The sequence below is a fragment of the Dermochelys coriacea genome, chromosome 10, assembly GCF_009764565.3.
Source record: "Dermochelys coriacea isolate rDerCor1 chromosome 10, rDerCor1.pri.v4, whole genome shotgun sequence".
NCBI classification, from domain to species: Eukaryota; Metazoa; Chordata; order Testudines; family Dermochelyidae; genus Dermochelys; species Dermochelys coriacea.
In genome coordinates, this window is record NC_050077.1 from 7082695 (window position 1) to 7096165 (window position 13471).

A 13471-nucleotide genomic window follows, 5' to 3' on the forward strand; every position below is an offset into this window, starting at 1 on the left:
GAGCTTTATGGGAGCAGGATACAGCCTGCGCATTCAGATCCCATCTCCCCTCCAGTGGCAGGGGCTGGAGAGCTAACGGGTTTGCGTTCCATGGGCTACAGGGAGGGAACGTTTGTCAGTCTGAGCCGCCCTCTGGCAGCATTAACCAATCGTCCACACAGGGATAGAGCTGACGCTGAGGATTCAGAACGACATGAGCCCCAAAGCGACGCTGAAGGAATTCAAGGAGAGGCTGGTGAGCGATGGGAAGTACCAGGCGGGTCTCAAGTCTCTGAAAGAGGAGGTAGAGACCTTTGCTGCTGGCTTCCCACTCCCTGGCCTGCCTGTCCTTTAAAACAAGGCCGCAGCTGCACCCAATCCAGGGCTACCAGAGAGTTCTGGGGAAGCAAACTGGGATTGCGGTGCATCCACATCCATTAGGAAGGCATCTGTTGCCATCTGACAAGCAAAGGGAACTAAGAGAAATGTCACTTCCCCACCCCCACTTCCGTTAACCTCCTCTCTTCTCCTCTTTGTGATTTGTTCCCACAAGGCAGATGGCTTTTAAAAAAAAGTTTAATTTTTTACCTGCCTCTCCGCCTAGGCTACCCCTGTAGTGTGCTGCCCCACACCTGTGGCCACGATCAAGGGGCTGGTAAGCCTCCCTTTAGGAAACAGGTCCTTTTCTAGTAACTGTGAACGGTGGAGCACTTAACTCTTTTTAAATGATTGAAATTGGCACCTGATTTTTAATACATCAACTGCACTTTTAATGAGGACAAACAGGGTAGCTCTAAAGTCCAAATTACTGATAGATCTGCAAAAAGGTGCTGATGCACCCCTACCTCCCACTGTAGTTAAGGGGGGCTGCAAATGCTCAACTTATAGCTAGCATACTTCCGAATGCATGAACAGGCATTGCTCTGAGCAGGGATCTATGCCATATTTTAAAGAGATTTTCAACAACATAAGCTGTTATATTCAGAGTTCCCACTGGAGTCACTTTACAGTCACATTTTGTATTTAAAGGTTGCAGTAGGAAAGCATCAGACTTGACTGCCTTAAAACATGTCTTGCTAGTTTCAGAATAGCTTATTCAGCCTTCCACAATCCCCCTCTCCATGGGAGAGTAACTCTGACAAGCAAGTTTCCATTGTAATCATGATTGGCAAACATACTAGTCCAGGTGCAATTTTGCAAGACTGAGCTACTGAAAGAAACACATTTTTGGTGCTTTTATAACTCCAAAGCACATACCACAGACTTCCCCTATTAATCAATGTTTCAAATGATGTCAATATTTCAAGCCACCGCGTCCAGTCAGTTTTTCAAACATCTGAGCCCAAAGCTTAGGTAGGACCATTTTTTAATAAGCACAGTCAAATTAGAATTTAATCACAATGTATGACAAGAATAAGCTTTAAAAAATACAACCAACTTTTTTTTTGTATTTCAAAAATATCTGAACCCAAATAAATAATTTTTTTAAAAGTACATTTCTCCTACGATTCATTTGGTATTAACATCTGTTAAGCTCTTGTGCAGCAACACCTACATCACTACACATTACAACATGCAGCTTGGATTTCTTCCAGGTGACACTCGGTCTAGCTATTGATATAGGTGCTCTGTACCCAGACACAGACAAGGAACTTGACATGCAGTAATAAGATATGGTGCTTTAAAATAAGATGAGAATTCATCACAGCCTACTCACCGCCCTCAAAGGCAGTTCTTAGCCCAGCCCCATTCATCTACTGACCTACCCTGCCCTGAGGCCAGATACCCTGTGCTTCTGCCTTCCAGTTAAAATGCATCTCTCAGCAACCAGTATGTAGTAGGTTTATGATTTCTCAAGCTATGGTAGCAGGTTCTAGGCTCTCACTTTAAAATGTCTTGGCAGTCCAGTCTTTTTTCTGTCACTGGCTGGCTAAGGCTATATCTACACTTAAGACACTACAGTGGCAAAGCTATAGTGATTCAGTGTAGACACTACTCAAATGGGAGGGGTTCTCCCATTGCTGTAGCTAATCTACCTCCCTGAGAGGCAGTAGCTTGGTCGACGGAAGACTTCTTCTGTCGACCAAGTAATTTTTCACACCCCTGAGACGAAGCTATGCCAACGTAAGCCCTTACGTAGCACTATTCACTCGGGGTCCAGTGGACTACAGGAGCTCTGTATTTCAGGACCAGCCTCCTTTGCAGCTCACTGGATTTCCAGTTGTAACACTTGTTCTAGCTTTTCACTGGGACAGTTGGCTTTTGTAACTGCTGTAACCCAACAGCAGCCCCATGTGTGTAGCAGCTCCCTGCCATCCATTTGGGGCCTAAACCTTCCAGGCACTGAGTCTGAACGCGAGTTGGGCACTCAGTATCTTGCACAATCAGACTTTCTGACCGCACCGAGTCTGCTGCCTATTGAAAACTGAGAACATCATGCGATGCACAATCCTCAGTCAGTCCTACAGGCTTTCAAACCCAAGCCACATATCCAACCCCTTAAAAAGTGATCTACTACTATTGCCATAGCCCAGGCATTGCTTCCCTCTTCTAGTTTAAAGGCAAAACAGCTCTTGAGCTGCTTAGAATTGATTGCTACTGGCTTAAGGTAAATCGGAGCACTGTTCTCTGAGAAACAGAGCTGGTAGAGAATTAACATCACCTCCCTCCGTATGGCTGACCATCCTAATTGTTGTATCTGAAAGCATGAGGCTAGGTTAATTAAAGAGTGCAAGCCAACAATACATCTTCAAACACAGGAAGGTAGAGGACAGTAATTGCAATCTGCTGTCCTGATTAGTCATGGAAGGCCACAGGAGACCTTTGCTCTGATGAATTCTCATGTGGGGCTTACAAACCATGTCTCCCTGACACAGACAACACAAAAATAGGAAGTGGACCCACAGCCAGCCATGCAACGTGTTGTGGGGTGCATGCTGGTGGCACTTACAGAAACACAATACAACACTGGGTCTGCAGGCTTTCAGAGGGAGAGACCTCATTTAGTAACGTACAGCAGCAGCTACTAGCCAGCAGGGTCTGGTACAACGCCCGGTCTAAAAAGTGTGGCTGAATCTCAACAGGCACTGGTGTCTTACTTTGGCCTTTGAAGCGTAAACCAGTTACTAATGTGCATGTCAGGATCAACAGTGGGGACCATTAGTATTAAGTTCCTAATTAACGAATGGTTCCTGATATCTGAAGGTATTGAGGCAACATGGTTAAGGACCAGGTAAAGTCTTAAAGTGCCTAAGCAGGGATTCTTACAATATGGTAAATCCATAGACTCTGAAAGCTTTCAATCAAGAGAGGCAACTTTCCAACCACTGTCAGCCAGTTCAGGTTTCCATAGGCTTTCCCCCTCACTGTGGATGAAAGGAAAAGGGAATCACAAGCAACAAGGATCTATCAATTCAGGTAGAAGATCCACTCCAGCTGTGCCTAGCTACTTTCAGTGGAACAGCCTCTGTTTCCTGAAGTGTGTTTACCTGCACTGCTCGCTCAACGTTAAAGCAAATAAAAGTTGCATGTAGCATAGGACTCTCTCTTAATCAGGAGCAAAAGGGGCAGGTCAAATGGTCCAGGATCACTCCCAAAGTGGGGGAAGATTCTGAAATTAAGAAGAATTGCATTGTGGTAAGTAGCTCAGGGGAGTGAGACTGGTGGAAGCCCAACTGCTACTAACCCCACCTTGCAGAACATTAGACCCCGATGCAGTTTTGCACATAGAGAAAAAATGAGAATCTTCATTTACCACCTTAGGAGTCTGAACAAAGTACAGATGAAGGCTGCTGTAACTAGAAAGTCCCATAATTCTGTATCCTGCAACCATCACCAGTCCTGCTCCACTGCTCTGAGCTGTCAGCTAGGGAGAGACAAAAGTCTCCCAGGACTTCAGTATGTCTTAGCCTCCTCACTCCCAATTAGCGTCAGGTTATTTTTCAGTACAAAGATGAGGTCTTGAGATGAATATATTTCCACTCGATCAATTAATAGGCAGAGAGGTTACGACTGAATCATATTACCTGCATTATTCTCTTAAGATCCCAGCTGTTCTTTTTCTACTTGGAATCTTGTCTAGGCTTAAGGTTATTAAGACACATCCTTGATTTAACAAGCAGTGGCTTCAGTCACCTAGTACATTACAATGTTTTTATATAAGCATAAAAATAGCTTTCACTTAGCAGACCCAGTTCACATGCAGTAGCTGCATACAGGCAGTCACATTTATAATCTGAAAAAGAAAAGTTCTTTAAACACGCTTTTCAAATGTGCAAACAATTCTTCAGCGTGGTGTGCAGACACATGTAAAGCTGATGTGACACATGCATACACTGCTCAACCCTTCAGCAAAAGGCTACTTTGCACTGGCTCCTGACTGCATGCTAAAAATCACAAGCAACCTCCAACTTTAGTGAGCCTTTGGTAACTCACTATTTCCTGTTTGACCTGGTCTCACTGTAAGCCTCAGCAGTGATATTAATACTTAAAACAGTTGTCCCTCCCCATTGCTTCCCCTGGCCTGCTTCAGTAAGTACTGTCTCAAAGACGTTTCTGTGTGTGAGGAGGAGTCAGTGTTACAGCACTATGGAGGCTAGGAACATTCAGTGCAATACGTCTCTAAGGAGCCTCTCTTTGTTTGGGATGCACGTTACATAATAGCACAGCTATCACATCAAGTTTCAATGGAATCTAAAATACACTAACAAACCCAACACTCTGCATTGCAGCTTCCTCAGGTACATTAGAGAAATTTACATTCAATTTCAGCACTGTCTCACATAATCACATTAGACAGAGGTTTAAAAATACACACACACACTTCAGCTACTCTAGTAAAACCTATGTTCCCTCCGAATCAGATGAGAACAGTGCTAAAAAGAAATAAAATCACGGTGATCTTTTCCACCAAGACTTTTCTCTCATGTAAAAGAACTTGGGGGGCTGGCATTGGATGTACTGCCGTAATCTCTAGCCAAGGGGTGGCAATGGAAGAGATGCATGATGAAAGCAGAGCATGAATCCTTCAGCACCCACCATAAAAGCAGTCTAAAGGTTCTGGCACAGTTTGCAATGTGGGAGGAGCTTTGAAAGTCCTCAGTATCCAACAAATAGGCTCAGTGAAACGCAGTACTGCATGTGGCATCCAGAACTACCCAATGGATGCTATGGGAGAGGTAGTAGAGAAGTTGCAAAGGCCTGGCGTTAAAAATAAACAAACTTGGAGTGGTGAGACAGAGCCAGCAGCAGCACTCGCTGCTGCCAAGCCTACACTCATTTTCCTATCCAATGCAAATCTAACCCCCGACACAAAACTACAAAAGATAAAACATTCATTCCAGATCTCCGAGTGCCTGCCCTAAGAGGCTCCTTGTCCCCATCCCTCCCTCTGCGTGCAGCTTCAGCTGAGTTGCACTATTCGTTCTCTAAACTCTGAGAGAGCAACCAACAGGGGCCCTTTTTGCTATTCAACTAGCATATTTCCTTCAAGGTTACACCACAGCAGTGCTGCAAAGTCTTAGCAAGCTTTAAAGACTTGTAGGTCTCCTTCCCCATCCCCAGGTCATCAAGAAAAGAGTATGCTGCAAATTAACAAGGCACAGCGCTCTACATTCACACTGAAGAGGGAGCCTCCATGCAGTCTGACGATACAGAAGGACTCCTTACACCTTTTTGTCTTCCAGCAAAGCTGAGAAATCAACAGAAGAATACATGCTTCGATCTCTAGCTCATAGGCTCAACAACAATCAATTCCACGAACCATTAACAAGCACAGAGAATGCAAAGGGGCACTGTGAATTATTTCATGTGGGCAGGTAATTTTTAGCCTCCATCATGCTTGGAAGCTTTAATATATAGAGATCAATATCACCCCACCCTTGGGCAAATGTATTTTGTTGTATATATAAAACAGTCAAAACCCCCAGGGCTCAGACTTTACTCCTGTCTATGCACTAGCAACGCTGATGTCGCCAGGAAAATGCAAAGTTTTACCTTGAATATATAAGTTACCATGCACTGAGGGGACTGGACACTACTCGTCAGATGTCACCCCACAAAGATAGCCGACTTCTCCCACCCTCACTGCGTCATGAACATGAAAGGAATGGTGTTCTTAGTAAGGTTTTTAAAAGTTGATAGTGTCCCTTTAACATTTGAAGATGGAGTGGCCAAAATTTTTAGATCTCGTTTCTTTGCTGGGGTACAACACATCCAGTTCTCAGCTGCAGGGAGTCGCACAGAAATCAGGTTCCTTCATACACAATGTTTTCTACACAGCAGACTCTTGCTTGCAAATATGTTGACTGCTTTGTATTCTTCCCGATATATCAGTTATTTGTAAATAGCCAAGTCAAGCACAGATGATCTTCATCAAAATCAGAGTCCATAGAAGGGCAGCCCAGGTGATACTAAATTTTGTATAAAAAGCTGGGAACGTAGTCAAATCTGAGCACAGGGTTAATACGCCTGACAGGTTCCTGAATGTACTGCAATTTCAGCAGCTCTGCTAGGTACTGTACCACTTTGACATCTTCATTCACAAGTCCCAGATGAAGTTTCAGAAAGTTCATCCTGCGAGACGCAATGGATTCCTCCGTTTCTGTCTCGTTGATGGGAAGGTGCAAGTGATGGCAGAAGGCGTACAAGAAGGCCTTAGAACACAGCTGAGTTAGAATATTTTGGACGTGCATATAGTAGGTGCTTCCTCGTTTGATCTGAGTGCGGTGATCAGCAAGCATGGGCACCAGGGTTCCTTTATAAAGGGGGCAGCGTAGAGTCTTACTGTCTGCATCCAGAATGCTGATGTACCGGCTGTATCGACTCAAGGAGTGCAGCATATTAACACCAGCAGGGGAAACCACTCTGCAAAAGAGAAGAGAGATACAGCATACTAAGGAACACAAGGGAAGCTGTGAAACACTGACAGATGATACAAAGACACGATGTTTGTACAAACTAGATTGAAAGGTTTCATAAACTACAGCACAATCATCTTTAAGAGGAAACCTGTCACTTGGATTTGGTAGCAGAGATCGAACGTAGAGGAGCCTTTAAAGGTGTCCATAGTGAACCTTGGCTTACACTGAAATACTCCTGTGGGAATTCTGCACCAAAAAAAGTGATGCGTACAATATTTTAAAATTCTGTAAATTGTATTTGTCAATAAATAAACGTGGCTCCACCATGGCAGTGGGGAGCACAGGCCACTGGCTGCACTGACGTGGGAGATCACCCTGAAGCCCCCACCTCCCGCAGTATAGGGACTTGGCCGTGAGGCTGCATCTGACCCTGATACAGTGCAAGGGCTGGGCCTGCCCAAGACACATCTCGGGGCCCTGCCCCTCTGTGCCAGGCGCACCTGTTGTGGGTGGGCAGGCTCAGCCCAGCAGGATCCAAGTGTGGAGGGGTTTAGTGGTGGGGATCCAGGTGTGGGGTTAGAGGTTTCTATGTGGGGCAGTCTGGGTGCAGGTGGCTCAGTGGGAGATCTGGATGCACAGGGGCTCATTGGGGGGTTCCGGGTGCAGGGGCAATTGGGACTCTGCAGGGGATCTGGGTGAAGGTCGTTGGGGCTCAACGGGGGGGGGTCTGGGTGTTGGGAGATGGGGCTTGGTGTGGGAGCATAGCAGGGGGGTGTGGGTGCTGGTGGAGTGGGGCTTGATGGGGTGGGGGTCCAGGTGCAGCTGGTTGGGGCTCAGTGGCGTGGGGGGCTCATCGGAGGGGTCCAGATGTAGGGTGGTAGGGCTTGTCAGGTGCAGGGTTCGATGGGCCTGCTTAACTGGGAAGCCCCAGCTGCTGCCAAGGGGATATTGCATGCCGAGCTCCTGCTGCCCACCCACGATTCCCCTATTCCCTTTTCTTCTCCATCCCCCTCCCCTCACTCCTACTTTCCTCTGCCCCTGTCCTATTTCACCCCCCATTCCTTCCCACTGCCTCTGTCTCCCACCCCTTTGGTCCTCCTTCCCTCATTTCCCCCACCTCAGGCACTCATTGCTGCACAAAAAACAGGAAGGCTCCCAGCACATAAAAGGACTGCAAAACTGGCACTAGGACCCAGTATTCAGCTGTAGAGTCAGCAGAGCAGAGATGCAGCTTCCTTCCTTCAGCTGGGCAGTTCCGCACTTGCAGAAATGAGCGGTGGGGAGTGGCACATAACCCTGAATGCCCCCCATGCCTCGCCTCTGTTGGGGGGGCAATCCCCCCAAAAAACCCTGCACCTGTGGTAGTCCCCCTTCCCTGGGCAGCTTTTTGGCAGGGAAACACAGGAATTCTGCAGGGAGCGGGTGGATAGGAAGTCAAGTCACTACTATCCACGGGCATGCAAGAACTAAGAAGAAATTGCTGGTGAATAGATGCAAATACTGCTACAACTGTTCCCTACTGGAAGTGAAGGAACAGCCTTTGGGGTCCCCTTTCCAACAGCTCCCCCCGTCCCCCAGAATTATTTTTGATAGATAGTAGCTTTGATGTTGATGAAACTCTAGTTGTAGAGAAACTTTTTGTAAACAATCCTTAGACAAGAGAGTTCCACTACAGAGTCTGGGCATTTCTCGCTGAGATGCGAAGTCAAAGGACATTCACAACAAGCAGTCACCTAACAAGGACTAACAAGTGTGTGTGATTTAACCGAGATAATCATAACCCTAAAACAACTCTGCCCATTGCTCCCAATTCTGCATGGTTAAGGTCATCTTGTCAGGAGAGGCGCACCCCAACCTCAAACCAGAGGAAAGAGTTGCTGATCTGTAATGCATCCAATGAAGTGAGCTGTAGCTCACGAAAGCTTATGCTCAAATAAATTTGTTTCTCTAAGATGCCACAAGTACTCCTTTTCTTTTTGCGAATATAGACTAACACAGCTGCTACTCTGAAACCTATTCTAGTCGAAATTATTGTAACTAAACTCTTAGCATTATAGGTTTCAGAGTAGCAGCCGTGTTAGTCTGTATTCGCAAAAAGAAAAGGAGTACTTGTGGCACCTTAGAGACTAACAAATTTATTAGAGCATAAGCTTTCGTGAGCTACAGCTCACTTCATCGGATGCATTATAAACTTTGATCTATATTCTCTGTGTGTAAGAATGACTGTGCAAACTTTCTAGAACACAGCTTCATTCTATAAAGGTAGGAAATGCAACATGCAAGAGCACTGTTGTATGGCTGTTTTTATATAGTAGCAAACAAAGTAATACCGTACGTTTTAAGAAGTGAATAAATAGATTTTAGAAATATCTTACAGCCCCAGGGAAACCCTCTTCCAGTGCTGCTTTTCCACAGAATATCTTCACCTAAAGCTGAAGTTTCCCAATAAGCCAAACTGTAGTTTGAACCTTGCAGCACATGGAGCAATTTGGGCCTGTCGTGCCATTTTATACTGCGGTTTCACTCAAACACATTCCACTGTATATAGACATCACCACAGGGCTCAGAACAGGACTTCTGCATCTCTCCCCATCACCTAACCCTAACCTAGGTTAGGTTGCTAATACACCGATACAAGCAGGCCACTTTCCTTCTAATTCAAACAACTGTTGTTGGTCAGATGTTCTAGCCTTTCATTTAATCGAAAGCACATTTCTAAATAAAAATCTAATGGAAAACTAAAGGCCCATGTGACAAGGAGGACAGTTTAAAACAAACTTCAGCTAGAAGAAAAGCAGACTTTTACCCAAGAGGTTCCGACTCCTCTGGTGGGAACACAAGAAGGAATTCAAAGGGACACCTTAAAGTATTATGGCCCTGCTCCAGCAAAGCACTGGACCAATACACTTGCTTGAGTGCTTTGGTGGATGGGGGGGGGGGGGGAGGGCTTTGGTATTTTAGCGGAATGATTTCCCATTGACTTTCAAAGGAATCTGATAGCTAACACCCAACAGAATGCATTGGAAGTTTAACACTTAAAAGGATTTCTAGGAAGGAAAGTATTGGAGGAAATACCACCCTTTACACCAGTGGTCCCCAAACTGTGAGTGGGGCACAGAGGAACATTCTGCGGGGGTACAGCAGATTCAGACCAGCCCCTACAGGGGGCCAGGAGGGAGTGCCAACCAGCTCCATCCCCAGCCGAGGCCCCAGCTTCAGCTCCTGGCCCCTAGGTGGGGTGTGACATAAAAAGTTTGGGGACCACTACCTTATACAGACACACATGTACACCTAACAAACAGAATGTGTAGCAACAAGCCCCACCAAATGAAAGTGACTATAGAGGGGCGAGGGTTTGATTACAGTATCAATTCCCCTTCAATACTTCCTTTTTTAATGTAAGAGGTCTCAAAAAAGGAACTATTCGCTTGGACCTCTTAACATTAGTAAGCCCATGAACCTACTATTTGAAGGAGATCTCTGTTAGTTTACCTCTGCAGTCCAATCAGCTTCCACTTCTGAAAATCCATGATATTCAAAGGGGAAGTGACCCACTGTTTCACAGGCTTGGCATACACCCCACAATTAGGAACAAAGATGGAGAGAGCAGTCACAAGTTTCTTTACCATTGCTTCATCTTCCCCCAGCACTATTAGCGTCCTTCCACTGAGCAGAGAATATATTGCAGGATGAGCAAAGGGATATTGCCTAATGAACTTCAAGGCATTCTGGCCAGCCTTTTTTTTGTGCCTTTCATTACAGTGACTGAGAGGATAAGCAGGAGAAGGAGTCTTATCAGAACACGTGGATGCTGCACTGCTCACATAGCTTGTGGAGTCTGAGTATTCATCCAGGCTAATTCTACTGGCCTCTTTACTGCTTAAGTAACGCGGATCAAGTTCATATGAAAGGAGTCCTCCTGAGACATCATCATGTGAAGAACAGTCTGTGAAGTTCACATGAAATCCCTGATCCACCTGCCTATATGGCTGTGGTGGAATACTGACCACACCATCATCATCATCACAATGTTTATGTGCTAGGTCAGGTAGAGGCTCTAAAAAGTTTGGAGACTCTTTCCCAATACAACAGGCAGAATCAACTGGCAATAATTTCTCCTGTTCAGAATTGCCTTCCATCTCTTCAACGTTAGATGGATTTAAACTTGGGCTGATGTGAATACCTCGGCCTTCATCATCTGCATAAGATTCTTCATTAATGGCACTTGGGTAGCTTGCTTTAAAATCTTCAGGGATCAAAGATTCCGAAGGACACAAGCTGAGGACTTCAATGCTGTCCTCACTGATGGTCCTTCTGCCGACTGCCTTGCTCCTGACCACTTGTGGACTTGGGTGGATAGGCAAACTTGCCTGGCTCTCAGATTTTGTCAGAATAGCAGCAGACTTTTCTGTTCCCAAAACCTCAATGCTTTCACCGCTACTAATACTCCCTTTAATGTCTGCATCAAGGTATTCCAAATTCTCCTGGTCAAAACCAATAGGTTCAGTCACTTCTGGTTCTTGGGGATCTTCAATCTCCTGCTCCATCTTGATAGGTACAGACTCCACACTAGATTTGTAAGATTCCAAGCTGATTAACACTTTAGGAATTGGAGATTCTTCCAAACACTTGGTGTTGACAGTGTCTTGATTAGATCCCTGGCAACCACTGTACTGTTTTTCAGCTGGTTTTTCATCTAAAACAGACTTATCTTCAAAAAGAAAGTTGGTTATACTTTGCTGCTTTAAAAGTTCTTTACAGATCTGATTTGTCAAAAGATAGCACACATCACCTCTAAATGTTTTCTCTATTTGATTTAACTGATCAAGAGTTTGGGTGAAAAAATAAACATCACAGAGTTCCTCCAAGGTTTTCAGCTTCTTGTCAAAACATTTTGCAGATTTTGCTTTGATGAGTTTAGGGGTGTAAGATGGCATCCGTGCATAAAGATGCGTTTCACCAGGCTCATCAGGGTTAGCGGTAGTAGAGTCTTGATCAAAGCTTGTGTTAGCTTGATCTAGTTCACACTCTGGCTCATATGGATGGAAATCAGAATTCTTCAGTTTTCTATAAGGATATGACCTGATTTGCTTTAACAGGTCTTGATGCTCAATAATGGACTTTTCAACACTTGCCAGTTCATTAGCTTTCTCAATGGCTTGGGTTGTATAAAATCCTTTGTCATTGGCTTTCTTCTGTATCTCTGTTTCATTGTGCAGCACAGTCCTGGTGTAATCAAGGTCTTTCAGTTTCTTTTCAAGTTCACTGGCAAAAGCTTTCCTGTTACCAGTCTTTAAGCACTCTGATGCTTTGGAGAACTCCATAGAGAGCTCCTGAAACTGATGCATGATTTTGTGCTCATCAGTAGAAATGTACGCCATGCAGAAAGGCCTCACAAAGCCTCTAGCTTCAAGGTCATAAAGAGTTAGATGGTGCACATAAGCAAAAGCCCCTTCCTTGGAATCTCCCAACACCACTTTGGAATCCTCCACAAAGTTTAGCTTTGGGTAGGAGCATCCAGGAGGGTGCCCCACAAAGGAGGCTTGATAATCCACAGACATGATCCGGAGGGAAAAATAGTTCAGATCAAAAGTGCCAGAAACTTTGGCATCATCCGGGATGGTCAACAAAGGCTGAGGGCCCACTTGTTCTGAGAACTCAGAGATGAGAATGAAGTCCTTGGTGAACTTGGAGCCAGAAAACTTGGACCAGGGGTTGGCTCCATGGTTAGCAAAAGGGAAAAGTGGCACAGAGTATTCCTCGGGCAGGGATGGTTCATTGTATGCCTCCTCTTCAAACTCTTCCTCTTTGGTAAAAGCCACCACATCAGGGGCACTGATCATATTTATAGGTGGAATGAAAGGACATGGAAAAGAGAACCCTTCCCCCAACCCAAAAAATGAAAAGATCAACCAGAATCCATCAAGAGAAGGATCCTTTCTCACACTAAAGGAACTGCCTCCTTTCCCAACCCCGTCCAGGGCTAAGGTCCTCCCACCTCAAGGTCTCTTGGGGGTGGAGCGGGAGGGGAGGGAGTCAGCCCTCCTCATCCAAGGTGCCTGGCAAGTCAGTTCCCCATATCAGCTTCCTCAGCCCCAGCCACGCACTCGGCACCCCTAGTGATCAGCTTCACGCCGTTTTCCACGTACCCCCAATTCCCACAGTCCCGGGGGCTGTCTCAGCCTCTCCCCCCACCCCAGGTTCTCAGTCACGAGCCCAAAGGACCGGCTCCCTCACGGTCCAGGATGTCGGGGGCGGGCCCCCCAGCCAGCTCCTCGCTCACGCTGGTGGCCTCCCGCCCAGGGCCGGGTCTCTCCCCGAGTCCGGACACGGGCAGGGGCCGGCTCTTCCCCCGCCAGCTCGGGCTGTCCTTGCAGGCACGGAGGACGGGCTGCTCCTCCGGCCCGGGGCCTCCTCCACGCCAGGCGCTAGCGCCAGCCGAGCCGCCCCGGCCCGCTTCTCCCGGGCTGGCGCTCGAACCAGGAAACCGTCACTTCCCTCGCAGGGCCCCCGGCCCGGCAGCCATCTTCCGATCACATGACCGTTCGGGCTGTGACCTCTGACCCGGAAATGGTGTCGGTTTCCGTGCGTGTGCCCGGGGGTTGCTCTGCGTACCGTTGCCAGTGTAACCC

At 46.4% G+C, this 13471-nt stretch overlaps 3 protein-coding genes across 4 annotated transcripts in view; 1 reads left to right on the forward strand and 2 right to left on the reverse strand.

The window, feature by feature from the left end:
• The window catches only part of SHMT1 (serine hydroxymethyltransferase 1), a 15877-nt gene extending 14404 nt beyond the window's left edge, over nt 1-1473 (forward strand). For both annotated transcript variants that reach the window (XM_043493626.1, XM_038419011.2), the window contains exon 12: nt 162-1473. In XM_043493626.1, coding sequence (XP_043349561.1) covers nt 162-334 — 173 coding nt within the window. In that variant the 3' untranslated portion in view covers nt 335-1473. The remainder of the gene's footprint in view (nt 1-161) is intronic.
• LOC119862374 (chemokine-like receptor 1) overlaps nt 1-6098 on the reverse strand; it is a 25779-nt gene extending 19681 nt beyond the window's left edge. Inside the window, exon 1 of the mRNA XM_038419021.2 lies at nt 5974-6098. The gene's annotated coding sequence lies outside the window, so the exon portion shown is untranslated. The remainder of the gene's footprint in view (nt 1-5973) is intronic.
• Nucleotides 1329-13411, reverse strand: SMCR8 (SMCR8-C9orf72 complex subunit). The gene is made up of 2 exons (XM_038419010.2): nt 10332-13411; nt 1329-6843 (listed from the first exon to the last, which is right to left on the reverse strand). The coding sequence occupies exons 1-2, from the start codon at nt 12680-12682 to the stop codon at nt 6390-6392; spliced, it is 2805 nt and encodes a 934-aa protein (XP_038274938.1). The 5' UTR covers nt 12683-13411; the 3' UTR covers nt 1329-6389.
• Nucleotides 13412-13471: the final 60 nt, after the last annotated feature.

Excerpts from the sequence above, each read along its gene's own strand:
- SMCR8 (XM_038419010.2), bottom strand. The coding sequence starts at position 12,682 with ATGATCAGTGCCCCTGATGTGGTGGCTTTTACCAAAGAGGAAGAGTTT. Across the intron at positions 6,844-10,331 it reads AAGCTGATTGGACTGCAGAG|AGTGGTTTCCCCTGCTGGTG; the intron begins GTAAACTAACAG and ends TCTCTTTTGCAG.